This window comes from Eucyclogobius newberryi, unplaced genomic scaffold (genome assembly GCF_026437365.1).
Source record: "Eucyclogobius newberryi isolate DKJ021-1_F unplaced genomic scaffold, fEucNew1.0.hap1 SCAF_9, whole genome shotgun sequence".
Classification (NCBI taxonomy): Eukaryota; Metazoa; Chordata; class Actinopteri; order Gobiiformes; family Gobiidae; genus Eucyclogobius; species Eucyclogobius newberryi.
The window spans coordinates 34,540,086-34,561,824 of record NW_027316532.1 but is presented as its reverse complement, the minus strand read 5'-3'; the positions used below and the strand labels follow the sequence as shown (position 1 = coordinate 34,561,824).

The window sequence follows — 21,739 nt, the reverse complement described above, 5'->3', positions numbered from 1 at the left end:
GCAAACCGCCATTAAAAGTATCGAAGAGTTAAAAAAATAAAAAAAAACGTCTGAGTAAAGGCCACGCCCACGGCCTGCGTCACGCGTACGTGCGGATCTAGGCTCGTGCGTGGGGCGCTTCTAGAGGACACAGTCTCCGTCCTCAGACGAAGAGCGAGCGGAGAAACGAGGCACAAGCTTTTGTATTAACGTTGTTTTACTTCGTTAACTTTTTGATTTATGAAATTGACCACCATGAAGTTGCTTTTGGCGCTTGGGGCCGTGCTGTTAGTCTCGTGGAGAGGCAGTGCCTCGACAGGTAAGAACTGAACGCCAGTGTGTGTCAGCCATGTTGATTTCCAAACGCAAAATCCAAACGCTAGTTTGATTTCACTTTTACACACGTTAATGCTAACACTGTTAGCCCCAGTCACGTGACCGCCCACAGTAATGCTTAACATATGGTCTGGCCTCACTCAGCTCTCGCTTTCTTCCTGTTTACCTTGCATAACACGCAGAGCTTTTGTACTTTAACACGTAAATGCTCCAGAGGCAGAATTTGCAATACAAGCCAAGATGGCGATTGTCTATTCGCTGACAACTGTCCGTGTTTTATCTGTTCAAAGAGCAGCCATGGACCCTTAACACTGGACAAGACTCCCTGAATACAAGTTTTATGTGTTAAACTAGTCATGGGACGGAAAGGTCACAAGCTGGTACTCTAGTCACATTTAAAGACTTGATAGAAGTCCCAATTCTCTGGGAGCCTTAATCCCTCCCAGAGAATTGGTCAATTCCAGTTTATTTGTTCATTTAGACCTGTGTGACCTGACCTCCTTTTACTCACCTGTGGCATTAGACCCGGGACACTACACTTTACACCAGAGCTGTTTCCACACAGTAGTTCAACATGCTTTGTCAGTATTTTGACCTGTCCGAAATCTGCATTATGCAATAGGACATTCTTGCAAAAGTGTGATTAGAAATTACAACTCTTGCAGTTCCCTGACGCTTTGTTATAGAGCAAACTTTGCTCAACCTTTTGTGTGCCCTGTGTAATGTCAATGTGCATATGGCAAGTTTCTGCTTTTATAATGCAATAGTTACTGTTCAGAGAGGTTGTTGCAGAGCAATACCCGCCGTGATCAGCCCATGGAACAAGTGAGCTGGCTATATTTAATATTGAACTTTGAAACGGCGTGTGGAACGAAGGCGACCTTTTGACTGTGGCATTGACTGAACCTTTAACTAAAAACCAACAGCAACATTTAGTTTGTTGTACAGTCATCATTGCCCTGTGTGTCATGGCTCTATGAACAAATCTGCTGCAGCCATTAATTGACTAATTGTGACTAGTCGACTATATAACTGGACTATACTGACTTTAAAATTCATACAAAAATATGTTTTATAAATGTCAAGAAGAAACAAGTTTTAATTTCCATTATGTTTAATATGTTCTGTGTCGAAGCCTTCAGTCACTGTATATCAACCTATATTTGGTTTAAAATGCTTCCAATGTTCAACAGAAAAAAAGTGTTTGACAAACAGTCAAATTATTGTTAGTTACAGCCCTAGTATCGCATATAATAGCAGTGTTCTGTCAAACCCGACTCACTTTAGGTCTTCAGTTCATACAGTGCGTGTTTCTTTAATACAAGACCTTCCAAACGATATACTAGGTGTCTAAAATCTTGTATCTTGTATCTTGTATCGATTTGTTCATATTTAGGTCTTTTATCAAATGTTAATACTCCTGAAGTTGTTTAAAATGTGTACTCTGAACCCTAATATTTAAACTTGTATCGCAAGTCAAATCTGAGCTGTCACACGGCTCTACTTCACGAACTACTGCCCAATTTTTCACTTGCTTGTTTTTTTTTCATTTGCACGTTTAATTTTTGTGTGTGTGCTTAATTTCAACGTTTTTATTCGTACCATCTTCATCCCTTTTTAACGTGCTTTTGATTTCTGCTCATTTGTGATTGTATTAATGTTTTCTTTTGTCTTTTCTATTTGCTTCCATTCTTCTGTCTTTAATCCCCACATCACAAAACCCATCGATTCATCTTTTCTTTCATTTCACCCGTAAACGCCCAAAAGCCGGCTTCATCAAATCGCCCCTGTCCCAGCACGTGTACACTGACGATGGCGCAGAGTTGCACTGCGAGGTGATAGGCGACCCCATCCCGGAGGTACAGTGGTGGTTTATAGAGGGTGAGGAGCACAACGAGACCTACACCCAACTGTACGACGGGGCGTGGGACGAGCGCGTGCACATTGACGCCACATACATAGCCCACGCCACTAGCACCATTTACCTCTCGAGTCTCGCCCTGAACGACTCTGGGACGTACGAGTGCCGCGCCTCCAACGACCCGGACCGTAACGAGCTCCAGAGGACGCCTAGAATCAAGTGGATCCGCTCACAGGCTAACGTTATTGTCCTTCAGAGTGAGTGGCAGCGGACGCCTCAGGGCTGCCCCCCCCCCCGTCTTCTTACCCAACTAGTCCCTGATGCCTTTTCTCAGTCAATAGAAGAATAGTTCTTGTCAAGGTAATACTGGCCATAAGGGGCAAAATCTGCTGTAAACTAAGGCAGAGGTGGGCAATATATCAGTATCAGTCTTTAGATAATATCATCAATGTTGTTTTGAAGAGATGCAGAATTTGAATATCAAGGTCCTTTTATAGTATAAAACGCTTCAAAAAGAGCCAATTTACAAATTGAAATAAATGTACACTTTTGTTCCTTTTTGTGGTACTTTTAGTGCACAGATGTGGAAAATGATCTTGATATTTTTGTCTTGTGGATTTACATTTGAATGGGACAAATAAAGGGTTAATATGTGGAGGTCCACTTCAGAAGAAGCTGTAGTTCCAAAAGAATATATATATATATATACATATATATCGGTACTTATTTTCATATTTTTATTATTTAAAAAAATATTAACATAACATGTGAGGCTAAAATCTTGATCTCCACAATTTGTTTATTATATTTATTGTTCTTGTGGACTCACACTCATCCCTATGGTCTAATTAAACTGCTACTAATAAATTTACTGACATGTTTTAACACATTTCTGGATAAAATTCTTGGATTGACCTCATTAGTATACTCTACAACAAAAAATCTTTTTTTGTCAATATCGCCCACCCCAACTCGCATTGCTCTTACATGTTTCCAGTGTTTGAAAAGCAGTCAAACCCAAATGTTGGTTTCACAGAAGGTTTCATTTAGCAGAAATGTCTTGTGGTCCAGTGTTACGTTGAGAAATGTGTCCAGCTTGACTAGTCCTCAAAAGAAGGTCATGACTTCTGCATGTGTTTAGTATCTTCTTCCCTTTAGTAGATGGTCCCCTCTACAGCTCCTACTCAACCCTGCAGATCTCTCCAGAAGACTGCCCTCAAAACCCCTTCACTTCTGTCCGTCAACTTTTCCTGTTTTGTTTTTTCCCCAAAGAGCCAGAGATCACAACCTCGCCCATCGAGGTGGTGAATGAGACTTCTGCCGTGCTGACCTGTAACCTGACCAGCGCGAGCATGCCCATCAAAGGCTCCCACTGGACTCTGGACGGGAAACTGATTGAAGAGTCCACTTCCACCGACGGGAACCCCTTCACAACTTTACCGTGAGAAGCACTTATACGCCTTTATGCTGCAGCTATTAATCCACTGGTTGTGACTGGTCCACTATAGCAATAATTGTGTTTTGATAATTAAAAACAAACTTAAACGCCTAATTAAAAAGCATATTATTTCTTTAACATTTCTTTGTTAATTGCTTGAATAAAGAAGCAATTTGTTACACTAAATTGTTCTAGGTTTTGGTGGTTTTTACATGGTAGAAAATTACAATGTGGGAGGATGTTTAGAGTATCATTACCTTATTGTGCAATTTTACTCCCCACCACATTGGAATCTTTTTGGAAATGTCCATTTTTGGGTCATGGCTCCCAGGCCTTTGCTCACGGTAACTCAAATCCTTCCTTGCGCGTTCTGGCAGTGCAGCACCCTCTTTCTCCCACATGCCTCCATCAGCCGCGGAGCTGAGGGCGTCACTCAGACGTTCTGTGGGCTTGATTAGCGAGAGCTGGCACGCCCTGGCAGCCGGGATCAAGGCCGACGGCGCAGTGCTCACACGGACTGACCTAATTCCCTGTTAGAGCTGCACTGTACAGGACGGCAAACAAAAGTAGGATTGTGATTACTTGAGGAAGGCCGCTTATTCCCAGCATACTGTGGATTTAATCTTTTATTTTGTTAATGATCATAAGTGTTTATTTGAAAACATTTACCAGTAACGAAACGTTTGCTTTACTGAAATTCTTGAGCTGTAATCTATGAACCTAATGAATTTTCTTTGCCTAGTTTGCCAAAGATCACCTACCACAATGGAGGAAAGTATGCGTGCGTTTTTGAGATGGACAAACCTGTTGTGAAGGTCATTGAAGTCAAAAGTAAGTTTATTATTTTGCCATCATTCAGACTGAAATAAGTCATTGTTTGCCAACACAATAGCTCATGAAAGATTACTGTGAGCTCTGGAACTATTGCCGGATGCTTTTGTTTGTAGCGATAGTGAAAACACAATGAGGCAGTAACATTGAATAGTGAGTTCTTTCATCTGGATGTGGAAATGATACTAAATAACATTTATTGTGTATTGTAGCCATGCCACACGTCTCTGCCTATAAGCACTCGGAGCATGGCAATGAGAACGACCAAGCTGTGCTGACCTGTGTGAGCCACAGTTACCCTCTGCCCACCACCTGGAGCTGGTACAAAGACGTGGAAGGTGTCCCACAGGTGAATGTTTTATCAGCCTTCACAGCATTCACGACTGCATTTGAGCGTGACGGCTAATATTCAGTCTTTCTAGTGTTATTATGACACGTTTTCTTTTTTATCTGATTAAAATGGAAATGCACTTAAAATGACAAGCTCAGAGGATTATTAATTCCAAAGTGTAAATTGTGTATCATTTTATTCTGTGTCCAAAAATCTACGGTTCACTTAAAATTGAGGTTTTGAGTCTTTTGTCTCCATCTACAGCCCATTGTAAATGGCACCAGTGACAAGTTTGAGATCAAGAGCACTCCTGAGAAGACCCTGCTGACCATCACCAGCCTGAGCATGGAGGCCGACGTGGGCGACTACGTCTGCACTGGCTCCAACGACATCGGCGCGAGCACGGATCGCATCTACCTGCGTGTCCGCAGCCGCCTGGCTGCACTCTGGCCCTTCCTCGGCATCGTGGCTGAGGTCATCATCCTGGTCACCATCATATTCATCTACGAGAAGAGGAGAAAGCCCGATGAGATCACTGACGGTACATATCCTCATATCCTCAACTTTTCTATGCAATACTTTTTAGGAATTGTAACTAAACTGTACACTATAACACATTAAAGGACAGTTTACATTCACTAATGGCGTCAGCTTAAGTAAAAATGCAATCCTGTTCAAAAGTATCCCTCCATAGAAATGTATTTGCCTCTGGTCCTTTGTTCAGCTTTTAAGGGAATCTGAACACTTCTTACACATTCTTTAGTTCCAAATGCCACAGTAACCATCCCATTCTGTACTGAGCTGTGTAAATGTAGTCCTCTGTGGTCGTTCAGACGCTGCTGAGGCGATGCATCGCCTAATGGAGTATGAAGCTGCATGCTCTCTGTATCAGCCCCAGTCACTTGCTTTGTTCTATCTTTTCCCTATTGATATAAAGCAGTCAGGAGTGAGCAGCAACAGCAGCTACCTTTGTGCAAATGATCTGTGATTGGAACGTTTTTATTTTTTATGATTTACTTTTTTACTTCTCTGTTTGCTGCTGATTTTGCATTTTGGTAAGTGAAAAAAAAACTGCATGTCAGACTGAAGTGGTTGAGCTGAAATGACCGCGTGGGACAGCTATGGGAGTCTGAACTGCTTTCATAGTCACCACTTCTTGGACGACTGTGATAAAAGATCTGGTCACTTTTCTTTCAGTGGCCCTGCATTGTGACCCTTTGTCCGCTCTACCGCTAACACCAGACAGTCCGAGTCCTTTTCTCACTCAGACTAGTGGTTCAAACGCTCTTACACAGGTTCATGTGGCAGGCTTTAGATTTCTGTCCTGCATGCCTTCTGCATCGTGAACATTGTGCATGACAAGTTGCAGGGCTCATGATATCAAGGCCAGGATAGTTTTGGATTTTCCACTCATCGTTTGGTCCTGGAAATCCAGATTTTTTGCCACTCTAACTCGATTTTGGGCCCCAAAAATATCCCCAACAGTTTTTTTAATAAGTTGTGTTAATACATTACAATAACTACTGATAAGATTTTTGTGAGAAATATCATACAAAAGGCTTTATCAAAATTGCCCATCCAGGACTGACCCAGAGTTAAGCTAGGACTAGACTAGTACCAACCAGGTGTGAAACAGGACTGACCCAGAATCAAAACGGGTCTAAAGCAGAATTAAACAAGCACTAAACCAAGACCAAACAAGGTCTCAACTAGTGCCAACCTAGAATTAAACCAGTAAACAAGATTTTGTTGTTGCTGTGGTAATATTTAGAAAATGGGTGATGGGCCAGATTAAATTGCTTGCAGGGCCTGAGTTGGCCCCCAGGCCTCTTGTTGAATAGCCCTGCTTTAGACCCTTGTTGTGAACACGGGCTCTGAGCTGTGAACAGAACTGTGCACTTAAGTGGTCCACCGCAGTCTTCTTAGGTCTCGTTAGCGTTTGCTTTTATTGCATGGGCCTTTTTTTAATGCTGAAGGGAAATCATGTTTAGGACACTATGTATTTGTCTTTACAGTGCATTCGGAAAGTATTCACTTTTTCCACAATTTATGTTACAGCCTTATTCCAAAAATGATTAAATTCATTATTTGCTTCAAAGAATCTACAAACGATACCCCATAATGACAACTTAAGTACTCAGATACATCCTTTACCACTGATCTTCCTGAAGATTCGTCCACCTGTGGTAAAGATGGTCACGGAGGTGACCAAGAACCTGATGGTTTCTCTGACTGTTCTCCAACATGGTTTTGTGGAGAAAGGGGAACCTTCCAGACGAACAACCATCTGCAGAACTCAACCTATCAGGCCTGTACAGACTCCGTAAATGGTGCATGACAGTCCCCCCGAAGTTTGCAAAAAGGCACCTGAAAGACTCAGACCATTAGAAACAAAAATCTCTGGTCTGATGAAACAAAGTTTGAACCTTTTGGCTTGAGTCATGTCGTGAGGAAACCAGGCAGAGCTCATCACCTGGCCAGTACCATCTCTATGTGGGGATGTTTTTCAGCAGCAGAACTGGGAGACTAGTCAGGATCAACCAAAACATGAATACAGCAGTGTAGAGGAACATCCTTGATGAAACGCCTCTTCAGGGCGCTCTGGACCTCAGACTGGGGAGAAGGTTCATCTTCCAACAAGACAACGGCCCTAAGCACACAGCCAGGATAACAAGAGTGGCTACAGGACTCTGTGAATGACCGTGAGTGTGTCCAGCCAGGGCCCAGACTTGAACCCAGTTGAACATCTCTGGAGAGATCTGAAAATGGCTTTGAGCCGGTGCTCACCATCCAACCTGATGGAGCTTGTGATGTTCTGCAAAGATGAATGGGAGAAACTGTCCTTTTCAGACATTAAGCAGCTACTTTCCCCCCCCACGCTTTGAACCCTGCGGCCCATATAACGACCCCCATACTGTAGAAGAAGTGGACGGTAGTCACTGTATTTTAAGCTTCAAATCACTGTTTTATTACAATCAGACTTATTCACAGAGAAATGAGTCGTATGAGAGAGTGAATCTAGACGCGGTGAAACGCAAAGACACATGTGGAGCGCGCACATGCCATATACGCTGGTCTGCCGTTTAGAACCTGCTGCATTGAAATGACAGTCCTGGCCAGACCTGACCCCTGTGTCACTACCATGGAACATACTTCTGTGTAAATATCTTGTGTTACAACGTAACACTCACAAAGCACAAGCTCAGGAGCCGATGAACCAGATGTGAAGACGCAAAGATAAATTGGCTCACAGAGTCATCAAGGACAGAGGGGACAGTAGGGACATTTGTGATGTGTTCTTTGATAAACTTCAAAATACTGTTTTATTACAAACCATCTTCACTGAGAAATTAGTCTAATTAGACCGGCACAGCGGGTGCTCCATGAGACCCCTGGTTCAAAAGACAATTGGCATGTCTAAATATCTCTTGTTACAACGTGGGCACCTGCGTCTTATTGACGGGTGCGGCCCGTATATGTATAATCTGTTTGGAATAAGGCTGTAACATAACAAGTGTAAATGCACTGTATATATGAAGTTGAGCTTCTTCTCATACGCAACACTTTAGGAGCAGGAGGCATGCTTCAGTTCATGTGATCTGACATAACCTTCACTTGTGGTGCGGAGGATGTCATGTTATAACACTGCTGCTGTCATCTTTGGGGTTGGGCCGGGGCATGTCTGTTTGTTTTTACAATGTTATGTACTTTTTTCTCATAAATTAACATTTTTTGTTTCTGTTGTTCCCTGTGCAGATGATGACTCAGGTGCTGCTCCTCTGTAAGTAAACTGACATTTACTGATATTTAGCACTGTAATTTGGCCTTTTGTGAGCTAAAGTTGGATGTGTTTTTAGGAAGAGCAACTCTAATGCAAACCACAAGGACAAAGGCGTGAGGCAAAGGAACTCCAACTAAAATCCTTCCAAGGTTTGTGAAGAGATTGTTAGTGACACAAACATCTTCTCCTGCCTCACAGAAACTTCTGAAATGGAAGATTTAAGTTTATAAAATCTTGATGGATGTTATTGATCAGTAATAATGATGAAACACTTTAATTACAAAAAGGTAATATTGAAATGATCATCAACTCATTTTGTAATTGAGAAACTACAATCTGGATTTTACGGGCTATATTCGAGTTATAAATGGCTTACAACTGATTGATCTAATGAAAATAACCATACAAACTGTTTGGCAAAAGCATTATTTGCAGTTGCAGCACTGTTAACTAAAAGGTTGAGTTTTAGTTTGTTTTGTATGTAGTTTTCTCGTTCTGAATGTAGTAGCCAGTACAAACATGTGGAAATAAGTTTCAGTTGGGGGCATTTATCTGCACAAAGATTTTTTTTAGTCTTCTCAAATACCTGCGTTCTGTCCATTTTCTCTGTCTCATAACTCCATGAAAGTATTTCCTTTTTCTCTTTCCACAGATTATGAAAGTCTGAATGACTAAGAACTGTGGTGTGGCGCTCTTTGCACCTGCAGTTCTAAATAACCTTCTGTTCCTTGGTGTAGATGTGTTAAGAGATTTTAAAGTTTTTATTTGCTTTTGTTTTCTTCTCTAATCTCCTCCACATTGTGCAGTTTAGAGGCCATAGTGAGTTTTTATTCTTTTTGAATAAACAATAAACACAAACCATTGCATGAGTTTTAACTGCTGTGTGTGTCGTAAAGCAAATACATTTCCCACATGGTGTTTCGAAAGTCTTGTCTGCTCCTGCACTGCCCGCTGTCACTGAGTATTTGTTGCAACCAATTTATTTGTCCTACACTTCACCACCCTCAGATTTTTATACTTGGTCTTAATGCACAATGTTTCCTTGACGTTTTTATTTAAACTTGATCTAATGCAAAATGGCTGGAAATGCATTGACTGTTTTGCCATACATCAAGGCAGTGGTTCTCAACCCGGGGGTCACGGAATGATTTCAAGGGTTCCCAGAAAATATTTAAATGTTATGCAATAATCATAAACAAGGCCTGACGCTTCTGATGCAGTGGTGGATGTAGATCATTATTTATTGGGCTGCCAAATTATTGCTTTTAGGCCAATGTCCGGAAGATGAAATGAGGACAGGTGTACATTTGGCAGGTTGTCCATTTTGTGTGTTTGGAGGTCGTGACTGAAAAGGGTTAAGAACCACTGCTTTTAGGAATGCAAGATTTTTGTCTTGTAATCTTTTTTAATTTAAGTTTTGAATCACAGGTTTTCAGTTTTTTTTTTTTTTTTTCTCTCTCTCTCTCTGAAGGACCAAGTGCAAAAGTGAACAATCTTATGCCTTTGAACGCTACTAAACTTCACTGATGTTACTGCTATAAATCTATGTCACATAATGAACTGGGACAGCTACATGTTTGTGTGATTGTTGAAACTAATTGTTCCTTCACTGTGTAGATGACTCAGAAAGCCATAAGTTACATTTAACCTGAGTAGTTTTGTGATTGGATGTTACCATACTACAATTATACTAATACGAAGGTAAAAGCGTTGGGAACAGTTGTGTACAATGTTGTATTTTCCAATATGAAACGACCATCTGTATGACATGCACAAAACTGAATAAAGGCTATGGATTTAAGTTGGTGTTTTTTTATATCCTTTAATACTAATTTACATTGTGAAATACCCCCGATTACTCCGGGTTATGAATGAAGAGATTTGTTTCACCACTAGATGGCAGTCTTTTCCCACTGTCTGAAACGTGCTTAGCAGCAGCAGGCGGAGGCCTGTAGTGCAGAGCCGCTAGAGGGCAGTATGTGCCCAGGTTACAGGGGCTCAAGAGGGTCATCGTGGTACTTTATTGGCTCATAGAGCTATTAACACGACTTATGTTTATTTCCACTCAACTTTTTAAGTTTGGTCATTTACTCTGTGGGTTATGCACATTATGCAATACAAGAGCTGCAGGCAGTAGTGTATTAGTTCAGTATTTCTAAATGAGAGCAAATATGTTGCTATATATGTTATATCTGGAAAGTCTCAACCTCTTTAGTAAAGTATTGTAAATGCGCGTGGTCTTGGTCAGACAGGTAAATATAGTCCACTTAAATAATACAGCGGTGGCTGTGCTGAAAGCTCCTACTCTCAGGTTGAGACTGATAATGATGAACTCCTGGCTCCTTTAGGCGCCGACGCCCAAGTCCACGTGGGAGTGGCTGTCCGCGTGCACGTGTGATGGACGAGTGTGTGGAAGACTAAGGAGGAGCTCTCAGCCTCAGTCTCCGGTGTGACCGGACATGAGGATGGATGCGAGATGAAGAGGGGGCTGACACCGGGAGGCGGAGCCGCGTCCACCGCGCGCACAAACTCCAACAACAATGAGCTTTGGCTCCTGCGAGACGAGTCCAGCGGCTCCGTGAGCAGCGACCATTGGCAGTATGTCCCCGCGGAGCACACGGTGTCAGGGGCGTTAGCAGAAGGGGCCAGCGGAATGATATGCAGCAAAAACGGAGACTGTAGACGGGAGCCCACCAGTCCAGGCAGCCTCTCCTCTCTCATCTCCAGACAGGAGACGGGCGCAGAGGCTGGAGACGCAAAGGGGGAACAAATAGTTATGGATGGCACTGTCACCTCAGCGGGGCCCCAAGGCCAGGGGCCCGGGTCCGAGGTCAAGACCAGTGCAACGGACAAGAAGGACTCCCGAGTGTCCTTCTCCGCCATCTCGGTTGGGAAAGGGCTCTTGTCTGGCCAGTCCAGAAACTCCGTGACTTTCTCCAAAGCGGAAGAGATTGTGGCGGACGATGAGGACTCCGGGAACAACCAAACTTACATGCAGCGCCAGTTCAGCTCCATGCTCCAGCCCGGAGTCAACAAGTTTTCTTTGCGTATGTTTGGCAGCCAGAAGGCGGTAGAGAAGGAGCAGGAGCGCGTCAAGTCCGCGGGAAACTGGATAATACACCCATATAGTGACTTTAGGTGAGTCCACGAAACATTTTGTACAGTCAAACAAAACACCACAAAAACCTTCGCTGATAGACTTGGCTGCTTTAAGTTGACTCACTTTTGAAACCTAAAAAATAAGCCAAAATGGTGAAAGAAGCTCAAATGCTGGGGGTTTCAGCACCACGGTCAGCGCTCCCTGTTTTGATTCGAAACGGGCAGATAATGATAAAGTAATTGTGCCAGTAACAAATGAAGAATAGTTGACAGGCACAACACACACAAGCTCAACCTTATTGCAGTTACTGTGCCACACTCGCAGTTGGGAATATATTTAGAGCGAAAAACATACAAGAAATAAATAAATAGCCAATGGACATTGCATTTTCTTACTTATTGTTTAGTTTTTATTTTGCCGAATCTTAGTATGGGTTTATTCCTAGATCCAAATGTATTTTGTTGTTTGCTAATTTAGTTTATTTGTTTATGCTGCAGGACCCAGGCTGCTTGAATCTTTCATAATTACTTGGTTTAACTTTTGTAAAATGTAAATTCCCCTCCAGCTTCATGTTCCTGTCTTCTTCCCTAGGTTCTACTGGGACTTCTCAATGCTCATGTTCATGGTGGGAAACCTCATCATCATCCCTGTGGGCATCACCTTCTTCAAGGAGGAGACCACCACGCCATGGATCATCTTCAATGTTGTCTCGGACACCTTCTTCCTCATAGACCTGGTCCTGAACTTTAGGACAGGGATCGTGTTTGAAGAGAACACTGAGATCATCCTCGACCCCAACAAGATCAAGCAGAAGTACCTGAAGAGCTGGTTTGTGGTGGACTTTGTCTCCTCCATCCCGGTGGATTATATCTTCCTCATCGTGGAGCGAGGCATGGACTCGGAGATGTACAAAACGGCCCGAGCACTGAGAATTGTGCGCTTTACAAAGATCCTGAGTCTGCTGCGTTTGCTCAGACTGTCCAGACTGATCCGGTACATTCACCAGTGGGAGGAGGTACGACACGCACACACACACGCACGCACGCACACACGCACACACACACACACACACACACACATACATACACGCACACACACACGCACCTACACACACAGACACACACACGCACGCACACACACACGCGCACCTGCACACACACACGCACACACACACACACACAGACACACGCTCACCTGCACACACACACACACACGCACACATGCACCTACACACACGCACCTACACACACAGACACACGCACGCACGCACACACACACACACAGACACACGCTCACCTGCACACGCACCTGCACACACACACACACTTTTTTATTACGCACACAAATCAATAACCAGGAGCTTTTCATGATGCTGATAAACACCTAAAACTTAGCAAACACCTAGTGCTGTAACCCAAACTTGCCTTTGCTGATCTGATTGGCTACTTGGCCTGTCAATCCAGCAGCCGTCCCCTAATTTATCCAGCAAATTTGACACCTAAGAAGTGCGCTCGGTTTCAAAGTGAGTGTTGGGGATGGCAGGCAGAGCTACTAGGTGTGCAACAGGCCTTGTCTTGTCCTTGATTTGGACTTCAGCAGCATGAACCCATCCATCATGTCCAGGGAGAACTTTGGTGACCAGTTCGACTAAAGGGCACTCGGTAACTGAGGGCCCATCACCATTACAGTGGTCCTGATTTACAGCTGTGTTTGAAGGGTTGGGAGGTAGCACCTGATAATGTGTGTTTTTTGATTGGCACATCTTTTCCGCATTCTGGAATACTTCAGCAAAGTGGGACATGGTGGAGAGGTGAAGGCACTGTGGTAGATGGTTGTTTGCCATTCTTAATCGGCCCCTAAAGTGTCCAGCCTACCCTTGTTCTAACAGCAGCGGGTCCCCCAGGACATCCGAGGCGCACAGGGGCAACTGGAGTGATTAGGTGTGGGTAATCTGAGCCTATCAACAACAGGGCGTGTACTCTGTTTATTGCTGGAAGTGAGAGACCTCTAAGGGGCCTCCACTGAGTATGAGTGTCCAGCTAAACTCAGTGGCTCAGCAGTAAATTCACATTTAATGGTGAACGTCTTCAGTGGCTGATCTGCAGGGGAGATGGTGAATGACACCACGCATGACCCTGATGTCTAGTCTAACAGTTTTGAAGTCTTGTGGCGTGTTTGGGCTGCAGCAGGAAGCAGAATAGTGTGTTCTGATCTGTCGTCAAGCACTGCATACGTCTCTAGCGAGTTCTCACCATTGCGTAGCAGCACCCTGCCAATTTTAACAGGTCTTGGTTGCAGCCAGAACTGTCAAGATACAAAACTTCTTTGGTTGAGCTGATGGGGCTTAATGGTGTTTCAAAGGGCTTTGCATTAACACCATGTAGGGCCTGCAGGTGTTTCCCTTTGCACTATGGGCATGTGACTTTCAGACAACATTGGGCCGCCTGATGTGAACGTGCACAGCGCCAGCACCTTCTGTTAGACTTGATTCTCGCAGTTCTCTGCTCCACTGTCAACAGTGCAAAATTACCACTTTGGTCAAGGTAGTGTAGTGTATTGAGACTTCTTGGGAGTGGTTGTTGTCTGCTCTGCTGGTGGGGCATCACCGGGCTTGTTTACTGTATGAAAGCTGTTGGTGTTTCTGTTGCCTTTACTGCCACAATGTCGAGCAGACTTGGGTTCACTGCTACTCTTTACTTCACTCCTGTCTCTTGTATCTTCAGCTCATAGTTAAGTCAGTTGGAGAAATGCAGGGGGATCGTGACATGCATAGGGTAAAGAAACCTTTTGAACTCAGCTCTCATATCTTGTGGGAGCTTAGACAATAAACGTGTCACATGACCCACAGCAGAGCTCTGCCCACTTTCACCTAGCTGTCCCAACAAGCCCACCAGTGCTCTCACTCTCAATGCAAACAGCTTGGAACACATATGTCTCCTCGAGCTATGTTTGGGGACTTAATCAGGTCAGCAATCTTCCTGAGTGCTAAAGGTAGAGCTGACTCAGGTAAGCTGGCCATTGTGTCTGTATATGGCTGCTGTTAATTGATATATGAATCAGCAATAAGCAAGGCATCTTCAAGCTTTAAGTGGTCTAACAGGATTTGATACTTAAAGCGTTCACTGTACGCTTATGTGTGCCTTAATTTCCAACCACACAAATCAACTGCACAACGCTGAGAAACAGCTGTTTTTGTTGTGTTACTTTTAGTGGCGGTTGGTAGCCAAATGAAAAAGTGCATTTACAGCCACGTACTGTAGTTGTGAAAAAAACAAGAAAGTAGTGCTGTCAACTTAACTTGCCTATGCTAACATCGGATTGGCTACTCGGCCTGTCAATCAAGCACCCGACAGAAACAGGGCAAATCCTTCATCAAAGTGCACTTTTGTGACATTTCACATTGATCTGATCATTAAATTGACATAATAATATAGTAATAATTACATTTACACCATATAATCATACTCCATATTCTTTTTTATCTCCCACCTCCAACAAAAAAGCCAAAATAAATATGAATTTCTAATACTGGTCAGTCTAATCCAGAGTTTAAATAAATATCTGGACCTATCACTGACATACTGGTTCAGTTCTGCAGTTTAGACCTGGTTTGTTTTATCAGTAGTTCTGTTTAATCCTAATTTGTTCTGGTCTAGTCCCGTCCAGTTTGTTTTTCTTGTTTGACCTGGATTTGTTTTACACTTTGATTAATCCATTTTAGTCCTGATTCAGTTCTGAGTTAGATTTTGTTTAACTGAGTTTGTCCCATTTTCATCTCGTCCTGTTTTAGTCCAAATGTCTCGTATGCACTGGATCTCAATTAGATTGTTTTGCTCTTAGACTGACAAAGATTTAATGGGATTTTCTTCTGGTGGATCCACGCTAAAGACTCTGGGCGTCTCAAACACTACCAAAGTAGTCCTGATTGAATATGGATGCGTAGAGTCTCACGAGGAACGCCACACGCACACTTGGACCTTGAATAAGTGAATGGGAATCAAATGCAGGGAAAGCCCTTCTTTGAGTTAAAAGAAATGAGCCAACAGCAGGAGGTCCTCAACATGACATGCGCCCTACTGTAAATGTGCTCATTATTTCTCACATGGTTCTTCTGCTGTTCAAATCTTTTATAGTGCCCTGGTTTAATTATGATGTAGAGTTAGTTTCGTTTTTTCTGTTTCTGGTTTATTCCTGGTTATCTTGTCCTGGTTTAATCTAATCTTCCTTAGCCTAGTTAGGGCTTGTACTGAAATATAATGTTTAGTACAAGTTTTGATGCCTGGTGGGCCCAAGGAGAGCATTATACAACACAGGTACTTAAAGTAAAGTCACCATTAATAAACTATAATTAGTATTTAATGGGCATATGAACATTGTAGCTTTGTTTTGTACCGACGCTGAACTTGAAAACACTGAACTTTGTGCCAGTTTTTGTTTCATGTGAATCCAGTAATTACAGATATACTATAAACCAGGACAACAAATCTGCAATCTGACAGTGAAACAGCAAAGTCCAGCTCAGTTTTGAATAATTCTTGCTTTTTTAAAATTCAGTTCAGTTCAAATATCAGAATGGTAGTCACCTCTGCAAGCTTCTCAAAATGTATGAGTTTACTTGGAATGCATCTTGAACAGGTTGATAAGCCTGTCACTCATTATTGTGGCTGTCTTGTGTGAGTGTGTTTCCCAGGTTCTACACGTGCGACTGTAAAGCTGCTGACACAGTACAGCGTGTGGTGGAGGCGCAGGTGAAAGCGTTAATGTGAAACCGCACGTGCATCAGACTCACTAAGGTGTCTTGAAACTAATGTTATGAAACGTTTTATAAATACATACAGAGGATTAATTACCTCCAAAATCACAAACGTCACATACAGAATAACCTGAAATCACTACAAATTAAACCTTGAATGTGCTGGGAAACGTGGACTGCAGCTGTCAGAACCAGCAGCAGGGGTTTTCACTTTCGCCGCTGTCACAGCAGAAATGTCTTGAGATAGTTCATTATTCAGATTTCCATCAAATAGAGTCTCTGTGGCTCCGGTCTAGACTCTCTTGGGGGTTGTCACACTCATTTTTTAATCCAGTGGCATTATCTATGAAGTATTTGTTGTACTTGAACAGTTTTTGGGTCCAAATGCCCCCAGCTAACAGCGATACATTTCTCCTACAGTGAATTAAAAAGAGTGTGTGCTGCAGTTGACTTCATTATGTTCACACAGTCATTTTCTCAGTTTAAATGTGTTTATTTGTTTCTGTTTTGCCCAATAGAGACAGTGGTTACAGGCCGAGTTCAGGGTTCAGACCTCATAATGCCTCATATGCTACAATGCCTCATATGCTTTAGCCATGTTCAAAACCAACAACAGCAGTAAGTTATTTATATGAGAGCTCATCCATTTTTGTATCTTATTTCAAGACAGATGATACACCTTTTGTGTCACTTTTGAGTGGCACAATGTGTTTATTCATTTTATTTGATATACTGAAAACCAAGTAGATTTAAAGATGCGCTATGTAACTTTTCAATGAATGTGTCAATGAAGATGTTATTGCTTTGTCTGGAATGTTCCGCAGTATGGCATTACACTTATCTATCTGGCATCTTGTATTCAATTCCAGTTGAGCTCAAAACTATCGTGAAAAGCATGTACTCTTTCTATGAAATTACTCGCCTCTCCGTAGATCTGATCGAGCAGTAACTTGTCCTGGGGTGGCCTCTCCTTCTTGTCTCCATGGAGAATAGATATAGTATGTTTAATGCCATACTGTTGAACATTCTAGGCAATGCTATAACATCTCCATTAAATAAACTAGAAATGGGGAGATGTGTTGAAAAATGTATAATATTGCAATTGTTGTTTTTGGTGATTTAGAATAGAATAGAATAATATATTGTCTATGATTAAAACACATAAAAATAACCTCGCGATAGAAAGAAAAAATCAAGTGTAATCTCCAAAAAAGTGGTATTTCTGCCCTTTTGTGGTTAATTTTACAGTCCATTCATCTTTAGTGTGATATTTCATCCTCATCAAAGACATTTACAGACACGTTGTAGCACAGACCTGATGCTTTGAGAAAAAAAAATGTCTGAATATCATTTTTATGATCAACAGAAACCAAAAGAATTCTGCGATATTCATTATTTCCATTGTGCCCATCCCTAAATACGATCCCAGAGACGCGCTTGCATTGCTCTGCTGTCTCATCGCTGGCTGTAGTCTTCCTGAGATCATGCATCTTTAATTGTGCCCTTTTCCAAATGTGCGCTGTGTTTGCTGACAGTGTTCATGTGAACTCCAGACCCTCATTACACAAGGACTGGATGCTCCGCTGCTTTGACTTAGCGCTGCTTCTCTGGCTCTCTCTGTCCAAACAAACATGAGCGGTCCAGTCCAGCTCAGCCCGGTTCAGCCCAGATCAGCTCTTGTCTCCGCTGAGTCTGCAGCGTAGCTTCATGTGAGAAGCTTAGAAGAGGAAATCTGACAACTTTAATCAAGATCAATAAAAGACTTCCGGACAGTGGTTGCAATAGACAGTGATTTCCAGAGAGAGGAAACTGTAGCATACAGCATAAAGCTATTATAGAGTGATGACAATTCAGCACTGTTGCTATAGCAATCAGCAATTCAAAACAAAGTATTATGTCTTTTGAATGGGCAAAAGTCCTCAAGTTATCACCAACAGGAAGCTAAAGCTCATGAATATTGGGGAGAAAAAAAATATTGTATTTAAAAAAGAAGAAAATTGAATTCAAAAGTATTTCAAAGTAATTCATATCAATGTTTTGTAGGATCATAAGTAAAATCAAATCGCTATATGTTTAGGGATGTTAATAGTACTATTAAATTGCGTTTTAAAATTCTATATTGTCTAGTTTGAATCATCACATTATTTAAATCTGTAGCTCAAAGTAATTTCCTCTTGACCTAACACAGAAGATGAATACAGTAAACTGTAAACCTTTAACGCAGAGTGAAAAGAGCTGTGATGTGCACGTGAGATTCAGTGAGATTTCAGCCACATTTCCACCATTTTGCCAGGGCAGCTGTGGCTACAGAAGTACTGTAGTTTATCAATAAGTGTAGATAGTGAATGAATTCTGCATGATCAAGTCTCTGAAGAAAAGAGTCTAGAAGTGTCAGGAAAAGTGCTGTATAAGACTCATTTATAAATATGTATTAGTAGTAAAGAAAGAAGGCACTTGCAATGACGGGTGGAAGTATTTGTATAAGTGCATTTATTTCTCTCCTTTAATGCGAGATTACGTTTAAGAGACACGCGTCACTGCACATGTATTAAAACCATTAATCATGACATAGTTTAATAAAATAAAAGGACTTCTCTTCTTCCTACATCTTCCACTCTTCACACATTTCAGTCATATACCAACTTAATGTATTTGTGAGCCAACTCCTACACCACATCCACACAACCACCACCCTGCCACACAAACACCACCCTGCCACACAAACACCACCCTGCCACACAACCACCACCCTGCCACACAACCACCACCCTGCCACACAACCACCACCCTGCCACACAACCACCACCCTGCCACACAAACACCACCCTGCCACACAAACACCACCCTGCCACACAACCACCACCCTGCCACACAACCACCACCCTGCCACACAAACACCACCCTGCCACACAAACACCACCCTGCCACACAACCACCACCCTGCCACACAAACACCACCCTGCCACACAAACACCACCCTGCCACACAACCACCACCCTGCCACACAACCACCACCCTGCCACACAACCACCACCCTGCCACACAAACACCACCCTGCCACACAACCACCACCCTGCCACACAAACACCACCCTGCCACACAACCACCACCCTGCCACACAACCACCACCCTGCCACACAAACACCACCCTGCCACACAAACACCACCCTGCCACACAAACACCACCCTGCCACACAACCACCACCCTGCCACACAACCACCACCCTGCCACACAACCACCACCCTGCCACACAACCACCACCCTGCCACACAAACACCACCCTGCCACACAACCACCACCCTGCCACACAAACACCACCCTGCCACACAACCACCACCCTGCCACACAACCACCACCCTGCCACACAACCACCACCCTGCCACACAACCACCACCCTGCCACACAAACACCACCCTGCCACACAACCACCACCCTGCCACACAACCACCACCCTGCCACACAACCACCACCCTGCCACACAACCACCACCCTGCCACACAAACACCACCCTGCCACACAAACACCACCCTGCCACACAACCACCACCCTGCCACACAACCACCACCCTGCCACACAAACACCACCCTGCCACACAACCACCACCCTGCCACACAACCACCACCCTGCCACACAACCACCACCCTGCCACACAAACACCACCCTGCCACACAACCACCACCCTGCCACACAACCACCACCCTGCCACACAAACACCACCCTGCCACACAACCACCACCCTGCCACACAACCACCACCCTGCCACACAAACACCACCCTGCCACACAACCACCACCCTGCCACACAACCACCACCCTGCCACACAAACACCACCCTGCCACACAACCACCACCCTGCCACACAAACACCACCCTGCCACACAAACACCACCCTGCCACACAACCACCACCCTGCCACACAAACACCACCCTGCCACACAACCACCACCCTGCCACACAAACACCACCCTGCCACACAACCACCACCCTGCCACACAACCACCACCCTGCCACACAACCACCACCCTGCCACACAAACACCACCCTGCCACACAACCACCACCCTGCCACACAAACACCACCCTGCCACACAACCACCACCCTGCCACACAAACACCACCCTGCCACACAACCACCACCCTGCCACACAACCACCACCCTGCCACACAACCACCACCCTACCACACAAACACCACCCTGCCACACAACCACCACCCTGCCACACAACCACCACCCTGCCACACAACCACCACCCTGCCACACAACCACCACCCTGCCACACAACCACCACCCTGCCACACAAACACCACACAAACACCGCCCTGACACACAACCACCGCCCTGACACACAACCACCGCCCTGACACACAACCACCGCCCTGACACACAACCACCACCCTGCCACACAACCTCCACCCTGCCACACAAACACCACCCTGCCACACAACCACCACCCTGCCACACAAACACCACCCTGCCACACAAACACCACCCTGCCACACAACCATCACCCTGCCACTCAACCACCACCCTGCCACACAACCACCACCCTGCCACACAACCACCACCCTGCCACACAACCACCACCCTGCCACACAACCACCACCCTGCCACACAACCACCACCCTGCCACACAACCACCACCCTGCCACACAAACACCACCCTGCCACACAACCACCACCCTGCCACACAACCACCACCCTGCCACACAACCACCACCCTGCCACACAAACACCACCCTGCCACACAACCACCACCCTGCCACACAAACACCACCCTGCCACACAACCACCACCCTGCCACACAACCACCACCCTGCCACACAACCACCACCCTACCACACAAACACCACCCTGCCACACAACCACCACCCTGCCACACAACCACCACCCTGCCACACAACCACCACCCTGCCACACAACCACCACCCTGCCACACAACCACCACCCTGCCACACAAACACCACACAAACACCGCCCTGACACACAACCACCGCCCTGACACACAACCACCGCCCTGACACACAACCACCGCCCTGACACACAACCACCACCCTGCCACACAACCTCCACCCTGCCACACAACCACCACCCTGCCACACAACCACCACCCTGCCACACAAACACCACCCTGCCACACAAACACCACCCTGCCACACAACCATCACCCTGCCACTCAACCACCACCCTGCCACACAAACACCACACAAACACCGCCCTGACACACAACCACCGCCCTGACACACAACCACCGCCCTGACACACAACCACCGCCCTGACACACAACCACCGCCCTGACACACAACCACCACCCTGCCACACAACCACCACC

General features: G+C 44.5%; 2 protein-coding genes across 3 annotated transcripts in view; both read left to right on the top strand.

Annotated features, from left to right (window-relative positions):
• Positions 1-100: 100 nt before the first annotated feature.
• bsg (basigin) lies at positions 101-10,358 on the top strand. Of its 2 annotated transcripts, XM_072438110.1 has the most exons (9): positions 101-298; positions 2,083-2,433; positions 3,449-3,617; positions 4,357-4,445; positions 4,658-4,794; positions 5,041-5,317; positions 8,533-8,557; positions 8,634-8,706; positions 9,210-10,358. In XM_072438110.1, exons 1-8 carry the CDS (start codon positions 220-222, stop codon positions 8,692-8,694), a joined length of 1,188 nt encoding a protein of 395 aa, XP_072294211.1. In that variant the 5' UTR covers positions 101-219; the 3' UTR covers positions 8,695-8,706; positions 9,210-10,358. The 2 variants fall into 2 exon arrangements, with proteins under 2 accessions (XP_072294211.1, XP_072294212.1); XM_072438111.1 differs by lacking the exon at positions 2,083-2,433 and having other exon boundaries at positions 102-298.
• Positions 10,359-10,999: 641 nt separating this feature from the next.
• The window catches only part of hcn2b (hyperpolarization activated cyclic nucleotide-gated potassium channel 2b), a 75,193-nt gene continuing 64,453 nt past the window's right edge, over positions 11,000-21,739 (top strand). Inside the window, exons 1-2 of the mRNA XM_072438131.1 lie at positions 11,000-11,695; positions 12,249-12,672. Of these exons, the coding sequence (XP_072294232.1) occupies positions 11,034-11,695; positions 12,249-12,672 (1,086 nt within the window). The 5' untranslated portion in view covers positions 11,000-11,033. The remainder of the gene's footprint in view (positions 11,696-12,248; positions 12,673-21,739) is intronic.